The sequence below is a fragment of the Chionomys nivalis genome, chromosome 5, assembly GCF_950005125.1.
Source record: "Chionomys nivalis chromosome 5, mChiNiv1.1, whole genome shotgun sequence".
Classification (NCBI taxonomy): domain Eukaryota; kingdom Metazoa; phylum Chordata; class Mammalia; order Rodentia; family Cricetidae; genus Chionomys; species Chionomys nivalis.
The window spans coordinates 86010260-86034946 of record NC_080090.1 but is presented as its reverse complement, the minus strand read 5'-3'; the positions used below and the strand labels follow the sequence as shown (position 1 = coordinate 86034946).

General features: G+C 49.7%; 1 protein-coding gene across 2 annotated transcripts in view; it reads left to right on the top strand.

Moving 5' to 3' along the window:
- Positions 1–24687, top strand: part of Pik3c2b (phosphatidylinositol-4-phosphate 3-kinase catalytic subunit type 2 beta) — a 63901-nt gene that overhangs the window by 6000 nt on the left and 33214 nt on the right. For both annotated transcript variants that reach the window (XM_057769509.1, XM_057769508.1), the window contains exons 2-9: positions 11518–12534; positions 15508–15608; positions 16427–16581; positions 18602–18722; positions 21869–21980; positions 22366–22445; positions 22992–23055; positions 24465–24611. In XM_057769509.1, coding sequence (XP_057625492.1) covers positions 11605–12534; positions 15508–15608; positions 16427–16581; positions 18602–18722; positions 21869–21980; positions 22366–22445; positions 22992–23055; positions 24465–24611 — 1710 coding nt within the window. In that variant the 5' untranslated portion in view covers positions 11518–11604. The remainder of the gene's footprint in view (positions 1–11517; positions 12535–15507; positions 15609–16426; positions 16582–18601; positions 18723–21868; positions 21981–22365; positions 22446–22991; positions 23056–24464; positions 24612–24687) is intronic.

Below are 24687 nucleotides of genomic sequence, written 5' to 3'. Positions count from 1 at the left end.
CCTACCCCTCTGTAACTACAGATGAAAGGTTTGCTACAAACAGACCTATCACCGCCACATGTCCAAGGTTAGCCATGTCCTGGGGAAGCCTGGCAGGACCCCCTTGAGGTCTGGTACTGTCACAATCTTGCCTGCTCCCCAATCCTAGTACCTCCTGTTAGCATTCCCTTCCTGTGGCTCAGAGTTCTGGGATACTGAAGATATACATAATCTCTTAGATTCTCTTAGGGCTATACACCCCAAATGGGGGCTTTTTTCTCTATCAGAATGGATACAGTTGAGTTCTTGGTCAACACTCTAGTTTGGGACCTTGACTGACTTCGAGCAAGAGTAGGCTATCCACTGTGCTGGCACCGAGGAGAGGGGAGGCCTTCAGCTGGGAAGCTGCAGCCACTGGGGAAGGTGTGGTGGCCACCGGGATCAGGCTGGACTAAGAATAATGAAGACTAGAGTTGGAGGGATCAGTGACTTCAAGAGACTGGCTGCAGCATGAGCAGTCCTGGGAGATCATTCTAGAGAGAAGCAAGGGATTGTGGGCTCCAGAGTGGGGATTGGAGGGAGACCAAAAGCTAACCACCTGTCTCTGAAGGAGGATCATCCCTCCCACCAAGGTTTCTAGGGCCTGGGACTCTCTTCGCTCTGCTTTTTAAATGCAAATTGTCCTGGAGGGACTGACACCTTGGCCGCCAACAGCCCTGTGTAAATTAGTATCTAATGCCTTGTGGCATTCTATTTTAATGGGGACTTTTTTCCTGAGTGAAAGATGCAAGCTGGTTCCCTTTCTTTTCTCCTGTCTGTGTTCTTCTCCTTGTCTGTGTTAATGCTATGGTTTCCTTGTGCCTTCCTGAATCAGGAAATAACTAGACATTCCTGGCACTTGCAAGAGGCCCTGGAGACCTCTGCGGACAGGCTCTCCGGGGCCTGCGCTTTCCTGGGGTGCAGAGAAACTTAGACACTTCATGGGAAGGGCCAGACTGCCTCTAAATCTAGGGTGGCTGTTTGTCTTTTTCTTCAGGGATAACCTACTTTTCTCGGACGATGTCTTGCCAGTGGCACTAGGAATATGACCTCAGAGTCTAGGCCATCTCTCTCTCTCTCCAGGAAACTGATTGGGGGCTGGGGTTGGTGGAGGGTGTGTAGATCCAGGAAGTGGGGGTGTGGGGAGCTCCAGTGATTGAGAGGCGTGGGGGTGTAGGGATTGTGAGACAGTGAAGGATAGGAGCGTGAAGAGGGGAGAATGTGGGGTAAGTGTGGAGTAGGAGGAGACACAAAGAGTGTGTGGGGGATGGGAAAGGTATGGGGGTTGGGATAAAGGCGTTTTGGGGAACATGCCCTGTTTATGTGATCCCTACAGCTTTGGTTGCCTGGGAATGACTGTCAGGGATCGTCATGATGGGAGGAGCCTGAGCCAGTTTGGGAATGGTGTGCTTGGAGAGGGAAGACAGTGAGCAGGGCCCGGAGACATGGGATGGAGCTACCCAGCCCAGTGAAAGGAGCTAGCTTCTGGCATGGCGTCGGGGCTAGTCAGCTCCTTTTCTGATCCTTGGGAATGGTGGTTTGGCCTGCAGCCCTTTTCTGCTTAAGTTCTTTTCAGGGCCAAGCAAGTGACAGACAGCTGCTGACAGCCCACCACCCACACAGCCTGTCACTGCCCACTGGTTCCCACACTCAAACTTATAGGCTGATAGGACTACCACAGGGGCATGCCTACTGGCTTTCTCTGCTGTATAAGGCCTGGTCATTCTGGGGCTCCCCCTGCAGGGCTTCTGGTCCTAGAGCCCTGGACTTGCGGAAGAAGGGCCTCACAGTCCTGGCTGTCCTGGAACTCACTTTGTAGACCAACAGGCATCAAATTCACAAAGATCCTTCTGCCTCTACCAAGAAGGGAGAAGACTGCCTAAGGAAGTTGTTACCAGAAAACAGTCAAAGAATTGTTATAACTTGATGCATGAGACGTTTTCCCTAGTGTTAGACCCAGCAAAGATGTCCACCTTTCAAGAAGGTCCCCCAGGCATTGTTCTCTGTCCTCTGGCTAGTCCCATGTCTCTGCAAGTGCCCCCCAAATACATTCCCCTCCTCTTACCTGGGGATGGACCTGATTTGACCTACCTTCAACACTGTCTCCTTGTTCTGGGCAGTCTCTAATGGGTTAGCATAGCCAGCATGGGGGGCTCAGAAGCTACCATCAGCATAGTAAGATGGCTAGCACTCTGTCTCTTGTTCTTCCCTCTGGGGAAACCTCCAGCCCAAGCAGGGTGTCTCCTCTGTCCTCTGCCCTGACTGGAGAGGGAGCAGCTGTAACCTGTTGGTGGCCTCTGTTTCGTGTGCTGGCTTTTTCTGGGGAAGTTTTCCCACCCGTTAAAGAATTCCAGAGAACGGGATTCCCTAGCATATGAACTGGGAAAACTGAACCTAGGCTGGGAGTGACATGGGTGACTGTCTATGTTTTTGGTGGGAAGCCTCAGTTTGCTGGAAGCAGACAGCATGTTGAAGCTAAGCCGAGGAGGAAGATGGTGGATAGTGAGGCGAAACAGAGAGAGCTCCTGTGCCGGCTGTCCTCAGTACCCATCTTTCTCTGTCTACCTCTAGAGCATAGACCCTGGAGTGCTGTCAGTGAGACCAGGGCTCCTCCTCACTGTCTGTGTGTGGAATTGTGGTGATGGTTTGGGGGATTAGGGATTGTGCAGTGTAGGAGTTGCTTGGAATGGGGCCCAAGAGTTCCCTCTGTGGGAGGCCATGTTTGGTAAGAGGTAGTCCTCCTGGGAACTTCCCTCCTCCCTCCTCCTGTCCCACCACCCTTCTCTGGAGGCAGAGGAATGGGAAGAATCCTGCAGGCTTCAGAGAGAATCTGACCTGGACTGAAGGATACTAGCTGATCTGGGGACCTTGGTGAGGGAAGAGAGAGAGCAGAAAGCAGGAACCATAGAAACAAGAAACCAAATGAGGTTGCTTTAATTTGTTAACAAGGAGAATACAGGCCAGCTAAGAGGACGACCTTGCTGTGTGTAACGCAGTGCATGCTCTTCTTTGTTTGGGTCACTATTGCTATGATAGAACATTACGACCAAAAGCAACTCTGGGAGGAAGGGGTTCATTCTGCTTATACTTCCAGGTAACAGTTCATCACTGAGATAAGTCAGGACAGGAACTAAAACCAGGCAGGAACCTGGAGGCAGGAGCTGATGAAGAGGACGTGGAGGAGAGTTGCCTACTGACTTGCGCTCCAGGGTTTGCTCAGCTTGCTTTCCTATGGAACCCAGGGCTGCCAACCCTGGGATAGCACCCTCCACAATGGGCTGGGTTCTCTTTTATTAATCACTAATTAAGAAAATGCCCTACAGGCTTGCCTACAGCCTGATTTTATGAATGAAGTTTCTCCATTGAGTGTCCCTTTTCTCAGATGACTAAAGCATGCATTGAACACTAAGCCAGCACGGGGCTTAAATACAGAAGCAGAGATTGAACCTTTCTGAGCTTCCTGGGGGGAGAGCTGGATCCCTCTCTGGCACAGGCTTGCAGGTGGGAGGGCCTGCTTTCTCCCTGCTCTCTGCCTTAGAACCATTGTGTGGTTTCGCCCTGGCTGCATTGCCTCCCTGCCTGCCTCCCGTATAGACTGTGTTGCCTGGTTCTGCTTGGACCCTGGCACCAATCTACCTGACCGCGAGCTTGTTCTCTTTCTTCACCCTCCGAATGACTACTGCCTTATGCTTGGGGTGGAGATGTCTTTTTACCCAGTTCTTGCCGCCTAGAGAACCCCTCAACTGTGGTGTGAACCCAGCTATATACTTCAGGTCACTTGAGAGACAAGTGAAATACAAGAAGCTCAGGGACTCACCCTACTGAATCAGGACCTTCAGGGGAGGGGCCAGGGGTTTATGTGTTTGAAACACTTTCCAGATGGCAACTACAAGCATTCAGATGTGGACTATTGGACTACGGAAGAGGCTATGTTGTCCTGTGAGTGTGACATTATGTGGGTGTGCTAAGAGCATTCTGTTTACATAAATTGCCCTGGTACTTAGGAGAGCCAAGCTGAGGTAGTGATAGCATTACTTTCAGATGCTTAAGCTGAAAAAAAGAACACAAATTGGGTGCAGGTGGGGAGAGGAAACTGGCTGTCAATAGTCTCCCTCTTTCTTGAGACCTCATGGCAATTTGCTCCTTCCCTCTTCCGTTCCAGTGCCGGGGATCAAACACAAGGCCTCTTAGGGACTGTGCAAGTTCTCTACCATTCGGCTACACACCCTAGGCTATTTATTTTTATTTTATGTACATTGATGTTTTGCCTGCAGGTCTGTGTGTGAGGGCATTCTATCTCCTGGACCAGGACTTACAGACAGTTGTGAGCTGCCATGTGGGTGCTGGGAATTGAACCCAGGTTCTCTGGAAGAGCAACCAGTACTCTTTAACCACTGAGCCATCTCTCCAGCCTCCTGTTTGCTTTTTTATTTATTTATTTATTCATTTATTCATTCATTCATTTATTTATTTATTTGTTTTGTTTGTTTATTTGTTTTTCGAGACAGGGTTTCTCTGTGGCTTTGGAGCTTTGCGCCACCATTGCCCAGCCTGTTTGCTTTTTTAAAGAATTCCTAGTACTCTTTAGAACCAATGGACCAGAGCAATTTCCAATGCTTCTGTCCAACAAAGGCTAGGAGAGAAGAAATTCCACTGGGGAAGGAAGGAACAGGAAATATAAGACCCTCGTTTCTTGAATAGTTGGTCCTCACACCTGGAAAATGTAATTCTGTGTTCTTAGTTCACACTGTCTCCTGACTGCTTGCTGCTTTCTGTGACCTTTCCCGTGCTCTCTGAGCCTCACTTCACCTTGGAGGAGGCAGGGATGCTGTCTGTCCTGTCTCCTTTCTTCCATTTTGACAGCCTCGTGGCACCCTTGCCTACAGCCAGGGCGGGTTAGAGACAGGTAACTCCTCTTCTGAATTCAGAATGGGAAGGGCCTGAGGAGTGGGATCAGCTTGGGCTACTTCTTGGCTTTTCCTATGACCTTGGAATTTTTAGAAAATCTCACTCTAGGGAACCAGGAGTCACGTCTGACTCTAAGAATCTCAGAAATAGAAGGTGGTTTGTATAGCGTTGTTGTCCGTCTAGCCCCATCTGTATTGGAAAGACCCTGGGAAAGGACAGCATCTGTGTTCTGATTACCCATCCCTACGTCTACAGAATCCTTGCTGCTAGAAAGTTCCGTCCTTACACTCTAGCTCACAGCCACTCTCTATGGAAGTATGGTAGAGGGAGGGAGTAACGTGTGATTTTTACAATCTTTTCTTGATTATTTAGTTTGTTTTGAGACAGGGTCTCATGTAGGTTCAGGCTGGCTTCAAATGTAACTGAGGCTGGTTTTGAATGCCTGATCCTCCTGCCTCCACTTCTTGAGTCCTAGGATCACAGATGTGTACTAGTGCCCGGCACAATTTTTTGTTTGTTTGTTTGTTTTTGTTTTAATTTGTTTTTTGAGAAAGAGTTTCTCTGTGTATAGCCCTGGCTGTCCTGGAACTAGCTCTGTAGACCAGGCTGGTCTCGAAAGCACAGAGATCCGCCTGCCTCTGCCTCCCGAGTGCTGGGATTAAAGGCGTGCGCCACCATTGCCCAGCCTACAAGTTTTAAAACTTAGTTTTTCTAGTTAAGTGTAATTCTGAATAGAATCTTTTAATTTAAATTTTTTGCATTTATCAGTGTTTTATCTGCATGTGTATGCGAGTACACCATGTGCCTGTTGCCTATGGAGGCCAGAAGAGGGTGTTAGATCCTCTTGGAACTAGAATTCTGGAATTGCAGACAGTTATGAGCTGCCTTGTGGGTGGGTGCTGGAAATTGAACCCCAGTCCTCTGGAAGAGCAGCCAGTGATTCTCACCACTGAACCATCTCTCCAGCCCCTGAATACAATTTTGTTTTGTTTTGTTTGTTTTTCGAGACAGGGTTTCTCTGTAGCTTTGGAGCCTGTCCTGGAACTAGCTCTTGTAGACCAGGCTGGCCTCAAACTCACAGAGATCCGCCTGCCTCTGCCTCCTGATGTGCTGGGATTAAAGACCCGTGCTTCCACCGCCCAGACTAAAGAGAACTTTTACAGAACGGAATCTCAGAGCAAAGTCACAGAGGGTAAATTAGAATCACTCAAGGGAGCTGGACTGGGAAAAGCCATGCCCAGAAGCATGTGCCCACAAGTCAAGAGATGGTAAATGTACAGGGATGCATGGTTAGAGACAGGGAGATGGACAGTAGAGGCCTTGTAACTGAGGCCGATAGAAAGCCACTGAGGGGTTCTAAGCAGGGAGGGAGACACCAGATCACACTTTCTAAAGTGTGAGTCTTTCCCCCGGGCTTCTGGAGGAAACCTCGAAGGGGGATTGATCTTAGAAGGCAGAACCAGGCTGTTAGGAGTCTGTTGTACTAGCCAGGAGAAGGGAGAAACGGCTTAAACTGGGACAGAGACAATTAAGTTAGAGGGGAGGATTAGCTCTGGAACGTGAAGGGGAGAGTCCTAAGGGCCTCGGTGATGGACTTTAGATGAAGAGAAGGAGGGCTTTCAGGCGGCTGGAGGGCTTCTAGCTCGGGAGGAGTGGGTAGTGCCATTCGGTGGGGGCTAGGAATGGGAGCAGGGCGTAGGGAAGAGAGGAGATGGTGGTCTGGGTTTGACCGTTTGGGTTTTGAGGTGCAGGTGATCACCTAAAATGAAGGAGGGATACACAGTGTGAGGTGGGATAGACAGGAAGCGGGAGTAGATGAGACTGTGCGCAGAGGAAAGAGAAGCGAGCAGCAGGCTGGGCCTGGAGGTTTGAGTCAACGTCAATGGTTGAAGGCTATGTAAAGGGAGAGGAAGACAAAGATGGAGGTGGAGAATATGGAAATTGTGAGTTGTGAGTCCCATGAGCTGGCTCAGCTGTTAAAGTCCCTGCTGTGCAAGCCTGGTAGCCTAGGTTTGAGGCTTAGAACCCACGCAAAGGTGAGGGGAGAACCAACTCCTAAAAGTTGCCCTCAGGCCCTCACACACTGCGGCATGTTTGTATGTGCATGCGTGCTCATGTGCATGCACACACGTACACACATAATAATAGATAAGTAAATAAAGAAATAGAAATAGTGTCCCAGGCAGAGGACAGGGGAAGAAGGGGATGGTCTAGAGAGCCGAGTGGACCAGGACAAGTGATATCTGGACACATGGGAATCCCTCTGAGTTGGGCAACCACGGTATTTCAGGAGTGGTTTTAGTGGGAGCAGACCCACATGACAGTGAGAGGACAGGGAAGGGAGCATTAGGTGTTGTCCACTCTTCCTTGAAGCTTGGCTGAGAATGGAAGAAAGAGCTGAGAGAAGCTAAAGCCAAGGGAGTCTGGGCCGTAGGTTTTTTTTTTTTTTTTTTTTTTAAGTTGGAAGAGGCACTGCTTATGCGCCCTTGTGAAACCCAGTGGGGAAGAGGTTGAAACTAGGGGAGCGGGGGGGGGGGGGGGGGGAGAAAGGACCTCTTGAGACCCAAGGACGTTATCCTGCAGAAGACCAAGTGGGTGGGGTATGAGAAGTCAGTTGTGCCTAGTAGGAGACCAGATGGGGTAGAGTGGGGATGAATGCAAGTATGGATGGGATAGTGGGGGAAGAGGCGGAAGCTGGGGAGCTGTTGTCCATGGCCTTAGTTTTCTAACTTCACAGTGGTGCCCGCTAAGGCAAATTTCAACACTCTGCTTGTCCCAGCTCAGGACTGAAAATACAATCACCTTCGGGATTAAAAATCTTAATTTGAGCTGCGGTATAGTTCTGTAATACAGTGTAATATACATTGAGCTTTTTTCTAGTGTCTTGTGTCTGTAAAAACACTAGGATGCTGTTATCCCACCTCTGGACAACGACGCCTGTCTATCTTGCCCTGTTCCGGAAGTCACGTCAGTATCCCCACCCCCAATTCCCGCCCTGTGGGTCAAAAGTAACTTTTAAAGAGTTGTGAAAGGGTTGGGAGGTCATCAGGTGAAGGGCAGACAGGCGCTTTGGGCTAGTCCGTCTTTGGGGACCTGCCAAGTGCAATAGAAATCACAACCTCTCACAGCCAACCACGACTCTGGCCAGGGTCCTGACCTGTGTCTGCCAAATTCGAGAGGGTCCTAGAAGGGCACCTGAGCTGAAGGTGGACCTGCCTCCTATTTCGAGTTGAGTGGGACTTGCCACTCAAGGGCTCGGGATGTGGCTTAGTGGTGGAGTATATCCATAGCATGCACGAAGCCCTACTTTCCATCCCTGCTCTTTCTCTCTCGTGCGCGCGCTCTCTCTTTCTCTCTCTCATACACACACACACACACACACACACACACTTGTGACTAGACTAACCTAGGCGTGGTGGCACATACCTGTAATTCCAGCACTAGGGAGGTAGAGGCAGGAAAATCAAGAGTTCAGAGTCATTTTCTGCTACGTCTTTAGCCTGCCTGAGTTAGAGACAGATGGGGGTGGGGTTAAAAAAAAGAGAGAGAGGGACACAAACACACAAGCTCTATCAGAACCTTTCTACTGTTGTTTTCAACTCTGGGATCAAGAGGAATAAATGACATGCTGCATGGGTTTGTTACCCCCTGCGTGAAGCTGTCCTACAGAATGAATGATAGCTGGTATTTTTGTGAGACCGTGAACTTCCCAGTGTTGCTGAAGAACTGACGGCTCTCACACCCCCAACCACAGGCACACAGAGGATCTCCTGGGATGTTGTTTTATTTGTTTTTTATTAAATAACCATTGCCTCACTGCGGACCAACGAAATCAGAACCAATCGAGAGTGTGTGGGCTTTGGTATCTGTGAACAGTCCCACTGTGCTTCTTAGCGACAGCTTGAGGACCACAGGACAGACTAACCTGGTCATTATATGTATTTGATCAGTGCCTCCCAACTCTTTTCATGTATGACTTCAGAAGCAGAAGGTACCAACCCTGGAGTCAGTGGCAGGCTCTTGGCGCTAAAGGCATCTGACCTGAACTTCCTATCCAGCTTCCTAAGGGCTGAGGATCAATATTTTGGTGGATCCATACTCAGGCACTGAGTTTCACCTGTTGTTGAACTTTGAGTAATTATAAAGTCTGCTAAGTAGAGCTCTGTTGTACACGTCTATTTTGCTGGGGGTTAATTGACATGTCGTAAGCAGCATCTAGTTAAAGTGTACAACATACGTTTGGCATATGAACGCACTGGCGAAATCACCACTACTGGCAAGATAATGAACGGGCTGGAGCCGAAGCTCAGGGATAGAGTGCTTGCCCAGCACGCACGGGCCATAGCTGTGATCTCTGCAGAAAGGGAGTAGTGGGGAGAAAAGTGAAAAAAAAAAAGATAACGAGCATATTCATTGCTCCCCAAAGCTCCTGTATGGCTCATGGTAAGCCTTCCCCTTCCTTCCCCAGATCAGCATCCATCTGTTTTTCCTCACAGTCGCTCAGTTTGCATCTTCAGAAATGTCCTATAAATGCAATGATGCATACGCATACACTTTGTCTGGCAGGTTTTATTCCACAGAGTTAATCTGAGGCTCATCCGTGATTTTACACTTATCAATAATTCATTCATTTTCATTGCTAAGTAGCATTCAACCATACATATGTAGATGGATAACTTTTTGCTTTGAGATAGGGTCTTACGCAGCTCAGGCTGGCCTTGAACTGTTTTGTTTTGTGTCTTTCGAGGCAGGGTTTTTCTATGAAGCCCTGGCTGTCCTGGACCTCGCTCTGTAGACCAGGTTGCCCTCCAAAGATCTGCCTGCCTCTGCCTCTGGAGTGCCGGGATTAAAGTCATCCCTCACCATTGCCTGGCAGTCTCGATGTAGCTCAGATGGACCCTGAGCTTCTGATCTTCTATCTCCTGAGTGCTGGGATCACAGGCGTGCGTCACCACACCTGTTTTTTTGTGTTTCTGGGGTCAAACCCAGGGCTTTCTATATGCTAGATAAGCCCTTTACTATCTGAGCCTCAGTCCCTACCCAGATGTTGCACATTTTCAAAAGATAATAGAAAATGGGGCTGATAGACATTTGGGTCATTTCTAGTTTGGAGATATTATAAGCAAAGCTTCTATGTTTACTACGTGAGGGTTACTGTTATTTACTTGCAGTGATGAACAGTTGATTGATTGTAGTGCTGGGCACCAAACTCAGAACCTACTGATAGTTACAGCCTCAGTTCTGTGTTTAGCCACTGCGCACAAGGCTGTGCATCTGTGTATAGGTGAGTCGTAGGTAGACATGTGTTTCCCTCTGTCAGAGCCTGCCTAGTTTCCAAGGCGACCATTTTACATTCCTACTAGCTGTGTGTGAGTGAATGAGAGCTGGCCTCTTTTCTTTGCTAATTTTAACTTTTAGATTTATGTCTTTTTATTGTATATTTGTATGACTGTTTTGCGTGGATTATATATGTGCACCACATATGTGTCTTCTGCCCTTGGAGGACAGAAGAGGACGTCGGATTACCTGGCACTGGAGTTGCCAATGGTTGTGAACCACCATGTGAGTGCTGAGAACTGAACCTGGGTCCTCCCCAAGAGCAGCAGTGCTCTCAACCACTGAGTCATCTCTCCAGCCCCCTTTTCGTTAACCTTTGTTTTGAAACATCTCCCATGTCACCCATACTGGCTACAAGCTCCTGGTTTCTGCCTTTGCCTCCTGAATGGCTTGGATTATAGCATGTGCCACCATGCCTGGTTTAATTTTTTCTGTGTAGTACTGGGGATCAAACCTAGGGCCTAGCACATACTTGGTAAATGTTCTGCCACTATGCCTTGTCACTAGAACCCCTCCCCTTCTAATTAGAAGATACTTAACTTTATTATTATTGTGTGCACATGTAATTGGAATATGTGTGAGCGGGTGTGCCAGGCCACAATGTGTGTGTGGAAGTCAGAGGACAACGTTCAGTGCTTGGTTCTCTCTTTCCGTGGTGAGCTCTGGTGATCAAACCCAGCTCAGCAGGATTGGGCTGGAAGTGCTTTTATTCCTAAACCATCTCGCTGCCCCCAGTTACCATTAGTATTTGGAAAACATGGAATGGAATCTAGGACTGCTGGACGGACACTCTGCCATTGAGTTCCACCCCTAGACAGCCGTCCTCTTTCCCTCGGGAGACCCTGCTTTCTACTTCTACTCTTGGCTGATGAAATGATTCTTCTCATCTTTTGAATGATTCCTGAAAGTTGTCCTCCGATCTTCCTGTGTGTCCATGGCATTCATACCCTTCCCTAACAACACACAAATACTTGTTAAATCAATCAAGTACCTCACTCTTTCCTTGAAGCATGTGTGGTGGAAGTAAGGATAGGAATTAGGAGCAGAGATGGAGGCATGTTTAGAATGATGGCTGGATAGGGATAATAAGGTTGTTCTGGTGTCTCTTTCTTTTCTCTGTCTTTCTGTTCTTTGCTTCTGTTGCGGGCACTGAGGAAATGGGTACTGGCCTAGATTATGTCACCTATTGTCACAGTATCAGATTACTGATAAGTCTTGCTTTGTAACAGTTACATTTTTACCCCTTGCCCATAGGTCCCAAGACAACATGTACCAGCCACACAGGCCTGACACTGGCAGGAAGTAGAAGGCTTCATTGTCTCTTGTGCCCACACCCTCATCATGTCTTCCACTCAGGGCAATGGGGAACACTGGAAGTCCCTGGAGTCCGTGGGCATCAGCCGCAAAGAACTGGCTATGGCTGAAGCCCTGCAGATGGAGTACGATGCTCTTTCTCGGCTCCGCCATCACAAGGAGGAGAGCAGGGCTAAGCAGAACACAGAGCCCTCTCTTATCAGCTGGGATGAGCCCGCTTTGGACTTCTACAGCAAGCCAGCAGGCAGGCGGACAGACCTCAAGCTCTTGCGTGGTCTTTCTGGCTCTGACCCTACCCTGAATTACAACTCCATTGCCCCACAAGAAGAACCCCCCAACTCTACCTCCCAAGATCCCCAGCCCGGCCCAGATCCCTGGCCCAAGGGCTCCCTGCCTGGAGACTATCTCTATATTTTTGATGGCTCAGATGGGAGTCTCTCTTTGTCTTCAGAATCAGGTGACACAGGTGGCTCAAGCAAGAAACTATCCCCACCTCCTCTGCCTCCTCGGGTCTCTATCTGGGATGCCCCCCCCTTGCCTCCCAGGAAGGGGTCCCCCTCACCCTCCAAGATTGCTCAGTCCACTGACATCAACAGTTTGGCTTTGGTGGAACAGCCATCTGACAAACTGTTAGGGCCCCAGGACCCAGAAGAGGATGAGCTACCTGATGGTGGGGGACAGCGACACAGGCTGAGCTCTGTGGACTATGATGGCATCAATGATGCAATCACCAGGCTCAACTTGAAGTCAACCTATGACTCAGAGATATTGTCTGATGCTACCAGGGGGTGGAAGGAGGGCCGGGGGCCCCTGGACTTCAACAAGGACACCTCTGGAAAACCCGTGGCCCGGAGCAAGACGATGCCCCCTCAGGTGCCGCCCCGAACCTATACTTCCCGATATGCCAACCGAAAAAATGCGACACCTGGCAAGAACCGCCGGATTTCTGCTGCTCCGGTGAGGACCTACCTTCCTGTGTGTTTGTTCAGAACGTGGGCTACGTTCTCTTTGCCGTCCCAAATTCAGATCTGCCAAGCACTCACGGGCCCATTTAGTCCTCTCTTCTACTTCTGCCTTTGGAACCCTTGGGTGCTTGTGGGGGTTCGGAGGGAGCCAAGCTAGGCTTTCTTATTGGAGGTTGGGCCAAGAACATCAGGAAGGGTCTGGCTCCTTTCCTAGGTTAAGTTTCAGTGTCTTGGTTGAAACAGCCCTTATGGGGGCAGGTGTTTTGGTATCGTGGCTGTTAATAGGTACTTCCTTCATGATGTAAGGACTGACTTAGGAGGCACCTGATTTAACATTGATCCTGTGGCTGAATGGTGGTGGTGCAACTTGAGCTGCTTCTTACTCCTGAGGCCCTGCCCGGCCATCCGCTGCATAGCTATGGCCCTGGTGGTCATCCGTAGTGTTAGCTGTTGGTTCTATGCTCACAGAATACCCTATCCAGATCCACATCAACCCTGTCCAATGCAAGAAATGGCAGAGCTGGTATTAGACCCTGGTCTTGTTCCAAAGTTTTTCTCCCTCTCACCTTCCCTTCCTTGCTGCTTTTGATTGTGATACAACATTCACCTTCCACCATTTAAAGGTGTGTAGCTCAGTGGTGTTAAGTACAGTCGCACTGTGGGGGTGTTTACTTTTGGTCATCTTTCCCCCTGAAAATACCAAGAAAAAGGCCCAGCAATATGATAGTAAGGCTTTGGCTTATGAGTATACATTATAAAGTGCAAAGTCTATTCTTCAACCCAGCTGGCTTCCACAGCAGCCTTGATATGGTTTCGGTCCATGGAGTGTCAGGGGTATCGCCAAAGGTGGGACCTGAAGGCCACCTTGCTTACCCTGACTTCTGGACGCGTTGCTCCATGATTCAGGAGGTTACTTCATAGCTGCAGACTTCTGAAGCTACTTATGCCCCCTCATTCCTCCCTCCTCCCTCCTTACCATTCATTGTCTTAGTGCGCTGGGGCTTTCCCACCTCGTGTCCAGCCTTAGGGATCACTTCCAACTCTGCATAGCTGCACGCTTCTTCCTTCCTCTGCATTTGCAGAGCGAGCCCCTCAAAGCCTAGTCAGGGTGAGCGGCAGCACCGGAGTTCAGGCTTTTTAAAGGCTCATCTCGGAGGTGGGGCTGCTCCTGCTATTTATAGGGATGGGGAGAGTCATGTCCTTAGCTCAGTTCCTCACACAGAGCCCGGCCTGCTCACAGAGGCAGGCAGCCTGGGGTAAGTGGTCACCCCTGTCTTCCCTCCCCTATCATGCATCATCGGAGTACCGAAATGGAGCCTGATCTGGTTCGGAGTCTCCTTGAAGAAGCAAGGGCGAAGCAAAAAGCTCTTGCCGGTTCTGGAGTGGGGGAGGCAACGCAACAGTGGTCCTCCCCACTTCAGATTGGGGCGGGGGCTCAACCTGCTGGGAGGGGGAACCCCTTGAGCTCTGTGCCTATACCCCCACCCCGCCTTCGCCGGAAGGATCGTTCTTATCCCAGGCCCACTGAGCCATCTCTGGAAATGGCTGGCTCCAAATGCCAGCCTGATACCCCCGCTACCAGCCTCTGCCTGGCAGACTCCCCAGGCCAGCATCGAGTGATGCCACCAGGGCCTGCCAGCCGGGCAAACGTAAGTGCCTTTTGTTTTCTTACAGTGCCAAGGAGTGGTACAGAAAGGGCATGAAATGGCCTTCAGTGGCTGTTCTGTTTTCTCCCTCTCCCTCTCTTCCTCTTCTCTCTCTCTCTGACTCTCTCGCATAGGTTGATTGCTGACAGTGGTACTATTGTTTGGACTGGGACACAGGCATACGCTTGGCAAAGCCAGGGCCTCACATGCCAACTGCCCCCACTGCTGCCTTCCCCATTATGTGCTGCCGCCCCCACTCTACGCACCCCCAGGGGAGCATGACTGACCAGAGGGAGGGACACTTGAGGAAGCAGTCAGAGTATTCAGTGAGGAGCTGGGTTGCTACCTTCTGCCCTGAGGGACAGGGAGAGCATGAGAACAGCTGAGGGAGTGAAGAGAGGTGAGGTGGCACACACAAACCACAGCCTTAGAGACACCCCCTTTCCTCCCCGATGCAGCTGTTAGAGCCTGCTGTCTTTCCGGGATGCAGCCTGGAACTCCATGGAGCCAAAGTGTCATTCCTGGGTGGCTGCCCCGGGCAGGCCTGTGAGGCCTGTCGATACCAGCTTTCTCCTTAGCTGTTCCTCCCTGGGGCTCATTGGAGGGTTTCCTGGGCATTTGAGAGCACCCCTGGGATGGGAAATGGTATGGGACCTGGCTTAAGGATCTTAGCACCACATGTATGTTCTGGGAGAGGAAATGGGGCCAGTCTGAACAGGCTGCCTGGATCCCTAGCTGCTTAGAACCAGCAAAGCCTACAGGAGGAGTCCAGCCAGGTCCTCTCCAGCAAAGATCCTGCTTTGATACATGTGTCTTCTTCCTGAGAAGGCACATGCGTCTGAATCATACCCACTCCTGAAGGGCTCAGTCTTTGCGTCTAGTGTCCGGGGCCTTGGATGTAGAGGCTTTTGTGTAAGTCCAGGCCTCACTGGGGACCATTTGGCTGATCACCTGCCTGGCCTACCTCAGCTCACCTGTATGTTTCTGGAGTTTTCCCCGGAAGACCTTGCCCACTGGTGACCATCAGCACTGTGCTACACACTGCTTGGTCGGCCACACTGGACTGGTCAGACATGTCCCCCTCGCAGAGCAGATATGGCCACTCTTGTCCACTGCTCAGCATCCATGCTCATCCCAGGCTTCAGCTCCTTTTTCAGTTTAGTCTTTGGTGTCCTAGGTTGGCAGATAATGTATTCCAAGTTCCTTTCAATGTTAAGTCAAAAGTCCTTATACACGGACTGTCTTTACATCTGGGAGGCTGTGCAAAGACGGGGTGCCATGAGAGAAAAAGCACTGAGTGAGTTGCTCTTCCCTTAAAGGTGGGCTCCAGGCCCCACACCACCGCCAATGGCCACGAACTGTTTGAGGTCTCAGAGGAGAGAGATGAGGAAGTTGCTGCATTTTGCCACATGCTGGATATGTAAGAGCTGAAGGATGGGATGGGGGAGGAGGGGGGGTGTATGGTGTGTACATGTGTTCGTGTATGAGGGGAGGGGAGGGGAGGGGTACATATGATGTGTGAGTGAATGATTGGAGGATTCTGAGTCTCTGGAGGAGGCTACCTGTTCTTCTAGAAAGGAGGAAGAGCTATAATGAATAAAATTCCACAGAGTGGGAATTCTTTTCCAGCAGGTGTCTGCAGGCTTTTATGAAACCTTAGAAGTTTGCTAGGTATAGTGGTGCACACCCCTAATCCAGCACTTGGGAAGCAGAGGCAGACAGATCTTTATGATCTATCCTTGACTACCTGACAAGTTCCAGGGCAGCTAAGGCCATGTAGTGAAACTCTGTCTCAAAAGAAAAAAATTAGAATTTTGCACATTTTTAGTAAAACTCACAAACCTTGATCAGCCTAACTAATCATCCCCTCACTTCAGGCTCTGATCCTCAGCTGTCCTGAGGAGTAAACATACCTCTCAGGGAAGAAAAGATTTCTCTTTTACTGAAGAGAGAGGAAATGGATTGCTAACAACTTATTGATTAAATTCTGTTAAACTAAATATGGGAAACTCCTTTGGGAGTTCTTGCTACCATTCTAAGACTGTGGGGATTGTTTCACAACTGTAGCGAGATGGTAAGAGTACAGCTTCTCAGGGTAGCCTCCCCTTGCCCCAGCCTGGACCACGGAGGAGGGGGCAAGCTCAGGAGACAGGAAAGCCCTTGGGCCTTAGGGTCGCAGGGGCCCTCATCAGGATTCTTTGAAGACACAGCATGAATCCTCTTTTTCTTCCTATACAGCCTTCGGACAGGCTCTGATATCCAGGACTATTCCCTAACTGGATATGTCTGGAGCGCTGTCACCCCGAGTCCAGAGCATCTTGGGGATGAGGTCAACCTGAAAGTGACTGTGTTGTGCGAGAGTCTTCGGGAGCCGCTCACTTTTACCTGCAACTGTAAGTTAGCTGGGGACATGTGAGTGTCCCTGGAGGTGAGGCGGGAGAGCTGGGTGTTGACAGAGATTTCTGTCCCATTACACAGAGATCTACATTAATTATAAACTGATTGGCCTAGTATCTCAGGCTTCTTATTAACTCATAATTCTTGTCTGTGTTAGCCACATGGCTTGGTACCTTTTTCGGCTCTACAGTCACATCTTGCTTGCTCTGTGTCTGGGTGACTATTGCAGACTGACTCTTTCCTGTTCCCAGGATTCTTCTGTTCTCCTTGCCCCGCCTATTCTTCCCGCCTGGCTATTGGCCAATCAGCATTTATTTAATATACAAGTGACAGGGTACAGACCATTGTCCCACAGCACCCCCCACTTTTTTTAAAACCAGAACTCTGAATCATATCTCCTTTGGTTAGCTTTTCTCCTGACCATTATCCATAAAAACTTGTAACCAACACTCTAAACAACGAAAAACATCCATAATCCATTTTTGGGAATGCAGGTGAAGTTTTCCAGGCTATTTCCTGCCGATTGGGGGCATTCATAATCTAGTGGAGGCCTAAAGAAAACTTAGAATTATGGTCAAGTCCTGACTGGAATATCCTGTGAGGCTTGATCATCTCAGCCAGCAGTCCTGAAACTGTTCTGGATGCAGAACTCAGAGGAAACTCTAACAGAGGTCGTCTGAAATGTTGGATCATCTGGACCATCTGCTCCTATTGGAGATTCTTCAGGGGGTTTTCATTGATCAAATCTGATTTTTCTTAGCTCGGAATGAATCCACAGTTTCTCATTTCCTGTGGAAACAAAAACAAAACCTCTTCTCCAAAGTAACATACCTTTTGACTTAAATTTTGAAATCAAGGCATTTTCAAAATATATATGTTGTATTAATCTAGCAGCATTTATAATCAAATATCTTTTAGCAGTTTTTGTTCCTTCCTCAGCCATCATACAATTCAAAGACAACACAATAATATACAATACCCAGAATCTCTGTGTATTTTTCATCTTTACATAGCTTTATTTTAAACTCTATTTCTGATATTTTTATTTTTAATTTTTGGCTTTTTGAGACAGGACTTCTCTGTGTATCTTTGGCTGTCCTGGAACTCACTCTGTAGACCAGGCTGTCCTTTAACTGTCAGAGATCTGCCTGCCTCTGCCTCCCACGTGTTGGGATTAAAGATGTGCACCACCACACCCAACTACTCTCGTTTTTTCTTTTTTCTTTTAAGGACTTTATCCTCTTTTTTTTCCCTCTCCCCCAAGCCTACATTATATTTTTAAACACACAGTAAACCATTTAGAGGTTTCTTCATCTTTGAATCTATCTTTACTGTGTATATCTCTTTTTCTGACTACATGAGTCTTTAATTTGCTAAGCGATATGACTTAAATAGGATTAAAGCCGTGGCTTTGATGGTTGGATCCACCCCATTCCTTAGCCTTTTTCTGAGAGTCTAGCCTCATGGCGGAGGTACTGGTTGGAGCCATGTTTATTGCTACAACTCTATGGCATTTCAAGGTTCCTGGCACCACCAAGAAGCATGCTGTCAGCAATTCATAAACACCATTTAAGTGTTTGGTGGCAGGGCCTCTTAAAAGAGTTGCAACGTTTCGCAGCTAAAGTTGAGTCAGGAAGCGTCTCTTAAATGAGATGTACTTGCCTCTAGCAAAGAGAGCAAACCCAAGAAATTGCTGCTATCAAGAAGCCATGTTTAACGCTGTTATTTTGTGTCTAGAATTACTTCCCAAGCTCTCTCAGGTCATTTGTGGATGCAGTTGTCTACATGTTGAGCACCATTTGTTGAAAGAGATTTCTGTCCCACCCGGTTCCCAAGTAAACACACAGAGATCTGTATTAATCATAAACTGGTTGGCCTAGTAGCTCAGGCTTCTTATTAATTCTTACATCTTACATACTACAGCTGGCATAACTGGTGATAAAGGATCAAAGTTGGGAGGCTCTGCCCCACCTGCCCAAAGTCACTGCCCTCGCTCTTCTGCCTTGCTGCTTACAGGTTCCTCCACCGTGGACTTGCTCATCTACCAGACCCTCTGCTACACCCATGATGAACTGAGGGAAGTGGACGTGGGGGACTTTGTGCTCAAGCCCTGCGGGCTGGAGGAATTCCTGCAAAAGTGAGTGAGTGGATTAAGGGACCAGCGACAGAGGTGACACCTGCCTTCTGGCTAGGAGAATGAGGGAGGTCCTTAGCGACCTGCACTAGGTTCAGCATTTTCTGCTGCTCTTCCCTAACCCTGCAGCCAGGACTCCTGCTTTCTGGGCACAATCTCAGCCACGTCGCATTTTCCCTAGGAGCTCCATCTTCCAGCTGGGTTGGCTGGAGCCCGAGCCAAATCTGCTGTGGAAAGAGTTTGGAGCTGAGATTAAGCAAAGATGAGGTCGTATCTGTGTGCAGGCTTCTGGTTGCTGAGAGATGTGTGTTGTTTGTGGAGGGGCAGTGGCAGGTTGCTTTCCCTGCTCTAGAGGACACGCAACTGCTAGGCAGAAATGCCCTTAGAGAACCAAAGGGAGAAATTACAGTGGCTCTTGCTGGCTTTCCCTTGCCAACATGCGTTTGTTTCCACTGGCCTGTGCAGCTGGTTAACCTCTTCCTAGGCTGGCTTCCAGCTCCCTCCAGCCAGTGCCCGCTACAGAAGGCAGCTTCTCTGGAAAGTGTGATGTGGGACGAGCTGAGAGAAGCCCTCTGCACTACTCTGGACTGTGGAAAACTGGGGTGGGGTAGTCAGGGATCCCACTCCCAGGGGTAGCATGTGGCAGCAAACATCAGGAGATTTGCTTTCCTCCATCCAAGCTCTTGTGTGGTGACTGCGCCATCTGTGGCCCCCTTAGAAGGGGAAGCAGAACGTGGAGAGAGAGAAAGTCAAGGCCTGTATCCCTTGCGTTAGCAGTTTCTGTGAATTGTGGGACTCTGTGGAGCTGTGTATTTTCCCTCCAGCAAATCTAGATGGAAGCATAGTTTTCTACAGTTAGAGCACAAGATTGATAGGACTAAAGATTCATTTTTTTAAAAAATATTCATTTCTTAAATGTGATTTCTTCAGCACTGGGGATAGTAGGTACTCTCTGGCCTCTGCATCCTCATCTAGAAGCTGAGGGGAAAGAAGCAGGCCCACCCTGATATAGTTCCAGGGTACCCTTAACCGTCTTCCACGTTGTGTTCATTGTGTCTTTGCCTTCCTACACAAGCAGGGAGGGGTCCTAGATACAGGGTATCCTGGAAACTCTAGCCATGAGCAGCTTGTCGTTGTTCAGAGGGAACAGGGCTATGCTGGGTAAATCAGACCCCAGGGAACACTGTTTATACTAAATTCTGGTTTTCCACTGACCAGTTGTGAAGCCTGCTTCTCAGTGTCTTCTGTAAAGAGTGGCCAAGTTTTAGGTTGGGGGTGTAGTTCACTGGTGGTAGAAGTGAAGCCCTGGGCTCCATCTGTGCAGCATACACACACATCTGCCCCCACAAACACAGACCTACACACACACACATACACACACACACACCTGGGTTCCATCTGTGCAGCATACACGCACACCTGCCCCCCACAAACACAGACCTACACACACACACATACACACACATACACACACACACACCTGAGTTCCATCTGTGCAGCATACACACACACCTGCCCCCCACAAACACAGACCTACACACACACACACACAAACACCTAGGTTCCATCTGTGCACATACACACACACCTGCACACACACACACACACACACACACAGGATGAGGGTTAGTGTGAGGACCTGATGAACAGTCAGTGGATACCAGTGGCCAGGGACCAGCCCTAGAAGAGGATTCCTGGGCCTCTGAAAACACAGACTTCTAATACTGGAGCCCCAAGTGCAGCAGTACTGGAAGATGTCAAGTGAAATGCTCCCAATGAGCTGAGACCAGGTCATGGTCGTGTCCTCCACCCCTCCCCCAACGTGTGTGCACAGCTGAAGCCCTTTCACCAACAAGTCGAAGGACACCTTGGTTCTACCCATCCACCCTGCATAAAAGCCTAGTGCTGGTTCCTGGGTGGAAAGGACCAGAAAATCGCTAGTTCCCAAGGAAGCCCTGAGGATTGTTTCCCTCGCCTCCGTGGAAGGGCCAATAGGACGGGGGTGTTGCTCCAGGATGCAGGCAGCTCTGTGATAAGAACCTTGAGACAGTCCTAGGGGAGGTTCGGTTTCCTGCGGCGGCCCTCCCCCTCTCTCCACCACTGCACTCAGTCTTCCTTCCTCACAGACCCTCCTGCGGGCCTGCCTGGCGGTCCAGCCTCCCCATGGCCATAATTCAGTTTTACTTTAATCTTAGCCAATCAGAACACATTTTGCAGATCTGGTCCCCCCAGGATGTGGAAAACCTCAAAGTCTAGGCTGGTTTTGTTTGGCCTGTGGCCCTGTACTTCCAGAGTTTTCTGTACCCCTCTTCCCTTTTGCTCCCCTCCGTTCCTCTCCATTCTAGCCCAGATTCCCATCTCTGCGGAGGAAGGAAGGCCGTTTCCGCCTTCTGTTCCCCAGATGCTGTTGCTTGGCCCAGCCTGCAGCAGTGGCCTCGAGTGGGGCTTGTTCAGCCCTTTCTTGTGGGTTTCCTTTCTGATTAAGGTGTGATTTCGGGGAGAGGAAGAGGTTGGGTGGCGGAGGAACTCGGCAAGCTGCCTCTTCTGAACCACGGCTCTACTGTGTGGGTGCTGAGCAGCTAGAACTGCACGTATCTTTTAGAAACTGCGAAGACTTACAGGGGACTCATAATCTGGCAGGGCGTGGAGGGAGGGGAGAAGTGGAACCCGTTTCAGGAGAACGGTTCTGGAATTCTGGTGAGATTGCCTCCTTTGTCCTCAGCACCTTGGTAGGTAACACACAAAGGAGACTGGACGCCAGAGTCTGTGTCATAGCCCATTTCCCCTTGGCTGTCAAAGTCAAGAAAATAGGATTTAAGGAGCTGCTCCCTAACAAGCCCCCTCTATAACCCAACTCTGTAGTGGTTCCCGTCCTGAGAATGAACCGTGAGTCATTATTTGGGTAGCTCACGGTTAAGTGTTGTGGGTGACTTTTATTCAGATAAATAAACCCCATGCCTTTCCTATGCTTTACCATGGCATTTGCAGGAGTAAAGGAGAAGCCCTACAACATAGCCCCTCTCCCCTTCCTTTCTCTCTTTCGTTCTCCCTCCCTTCCTTCCCAGTTGTCTCTCCCCAGGCTAAAGTACGTGTCTCTCCTCCCACTGAGTCCCCCAGGCACTAATGGTCTTGTCTCCCTACCCCACCAGTAAGCATGCCTTGGGCAGCCATGAATATATCCAATATTGTCGCAAGTTTGACATCAACATCCGACTGCAGCTGATGGAGCAGAAGGCCATGCGGAGTGACCTGGCCCGGACGGTATGTGCTGGGAATGGCCAACGACTTCATACCTGGGGAGGTAGAGCAGACACAGGATGATCCAGGATGACTGTGCATACCTGGGGAGGTAGAGTGGACACAGGATGATCCAGGACGACTGTGCATACCTGGGGAGGTAGAGTGGACACAGGATGATCCAGGACGACTGTGCATACCTGGGGAGGTAGAGTGGACACAGGATGATCCAGGACGACTGTGCATACCTGGGGAGGTAGAGTGGACACAGGATGATCCAGGACGACTGTGCATACCTAGGGAGGTAGAGCGGACACAGGATACACGACATCAGGCGGGAGCAGGGCAGGTAGGCTAGGTTGGGAAAGGGCCTTGCTCCTGCCTGACGAGGACACTGCTCGCTCCTCAGGTGAATGACGATCAGAGCCCTTCCACCTTGAACTACCTCATCCATCTCCAAGAGAGGCCAGTCAAGCAGACCATCAGCAGGTGAGCATGGGGACCACCGGGTGTAGTTTCAGCAGGAACCGTGAGGGAATGATGCAGATGCGCTTGCCTGGCTTCCTGCTGGCATCATAGATTCCTGTAAACGTCTGGGATGTTGGCCCAAGAAACCTGCTAGGAATGTCCTTAGCCCACTCTTCCTCTTCTCTCTCCGAGCAGTGGTTCTCGGCCTTCCTGATGCTGCGGCCCTTTAATACAGTTCCTCATGGTGTGCTGACCCCAGCACATTGTATATACATTACCCTCCTGCCATTTCATAGCTGTACTTCTGCTGCTGTTAAGAATTGTCATGTAAACTTCTGATATGTAACCCCGCAGGTTGGGAACCACCATGCTAGCGCTTTTCCTGTCCCTTTCTAGGTGAGAGGTAGCAAAGTGGAAAAGACCCCTTTTCCGTCCACTTGGGGCACAGGAAGAGTGGGAACTCCTTCACCACATCAGAGTCAGGAGATGGGAGGGAAAGTGTGGGCTTCCCGGGGCAGCCACTCTTTTGTGATCTCGCCTGTGATTTTTCTCACCCCACTCCCCCAGGCAGGCCTTGAGTCTTCTGTTTGACACTTACCACAACGAGGTGGACGCCTTCCTGCTGGCCGATGTGAGTCCACACCCTGGGGCTGAAGAGAGGAGCTACTGGAAGTTCCCTTCTTCCCCAGTTTTCTGCAACCCAATGACAGTCTGTCAGTGACGCCTTCTTTCACCCCCTTAGTTCTGGGCAAGTGAAACACCTCCTGCCTGGGAGGCAGCTGGCAAGTGTGACAAAGGTGTTCTGTCCCTCTGTGAAAGTCAAGAGGTGGACTCTGATGGCTGTCTCTGCAGTAAAACACCCCTGAACTAAGGGTGTGGTCCCAGGTTTTTTGTTGTTTTTCTGTGAAGAATGCCTAGGGATACCCTCTGAAGAGGCTCTGTTGAGCCTGCAGCACAGACTTCACGCCCTCAGGGAGGCAGCAAGTACCAAGGCTTGATCCTTTCCCTCCTGGACCTGCATGGACTGCAGGCCTCGGAGACTTACACAAATATCATGAAGCTAAAGCAAACTTTTGGAAGTGGTCTTCAAAAATCAAATCCCCTACAGGGCCTGGCGGCACAGAGCTTTAATCCCAGCACTTGGGAGGCAGAAGCAAGCAGATCTCTCTGGGTTCCAGGCCAGCCAGAGCTATATAGCGAGACCCTGTCTCAAAAAACAAAGCAAAATAACAACCCCGCCTCCTCAGTTCGGTTTTGTCTTGGATTCGTCTCTCTGGGGCAGTATGTCTAGTTCACCCTCCACCCACGGTTAGAATCCACTTTGTAGCAGCCTCTACAATAACAGAGGCACTGAGATCTGAGACCACTCTGCAGTGCTCTGTGTTAGTTTAGGGGTGGGTAGAGCCGCGGTGCAGAGTGTAAGATTTGTTTTGGTTTCAGGGAGCTGGCGTGGTTAGGGAAATGGAAGGCAGGTTCATCCAACGTGCTATTCGATAGAGGATGACTGTGGATGTTGGGAGGGGAAAGCTTTGTGAAGGAGTAGGTGTCCTGGTCCCTAATTTGAGTTGACATAAGCAGTCAAAGTCAGACAGATGCAGAGATTTCAGCTGAGAAAATACCCAGTGTGGAGAGGAGGGAAGAGTGTGGCGTGTCTATGGTGTGTCTATGACATCGGCCATCCTGTGGCGAGTTAAGAAGTCTGCGAGAGTAAGCGGGGCCTCAGAATGTTTCGCTCACCTCCTTGCTATTCCCTGCCGATTGATTTAACACTGTAGGCCTCTGGTGGAGACCTGTGTGTGTTTGTATATCAGAAATAGACCGTCACTGAAGACTGGAAATAAAAGCTTTAGTGGCGTGGCTGACAGGCTAGGGAGTATGGATGTGGCTAGCCCACTCAAAGCAAGAGACTGAATACCTGAAAATAAAGTATGGTTCATGGAATTTCCTCCTTAGAGTCATTAGCCCCTGCACACCGTTTAAGACTGGGTTGTGGGGAGGCATAGAACTGAATCATGTGTCTTATTGTATGGCCTCCCACAGGGGGATTTCCCACTGAAGGCAGACAGGGTAGTCCAGTCTGTTAAGGCCATCTGCAATGCCCTGGCCGCCGTGGAGACTCCTGAGATCACCAGCGCTCTCAACCAGCTGCCTCCCTGCCCCTCACGCATGCAACCAAAAATCCAGAAGGTAAAGGGACTCAGGCGTTAGCGTGAGACAGGGACGGGGATGTCCATAGGTAAGTGAGTTTCTGATTACCGAGTAA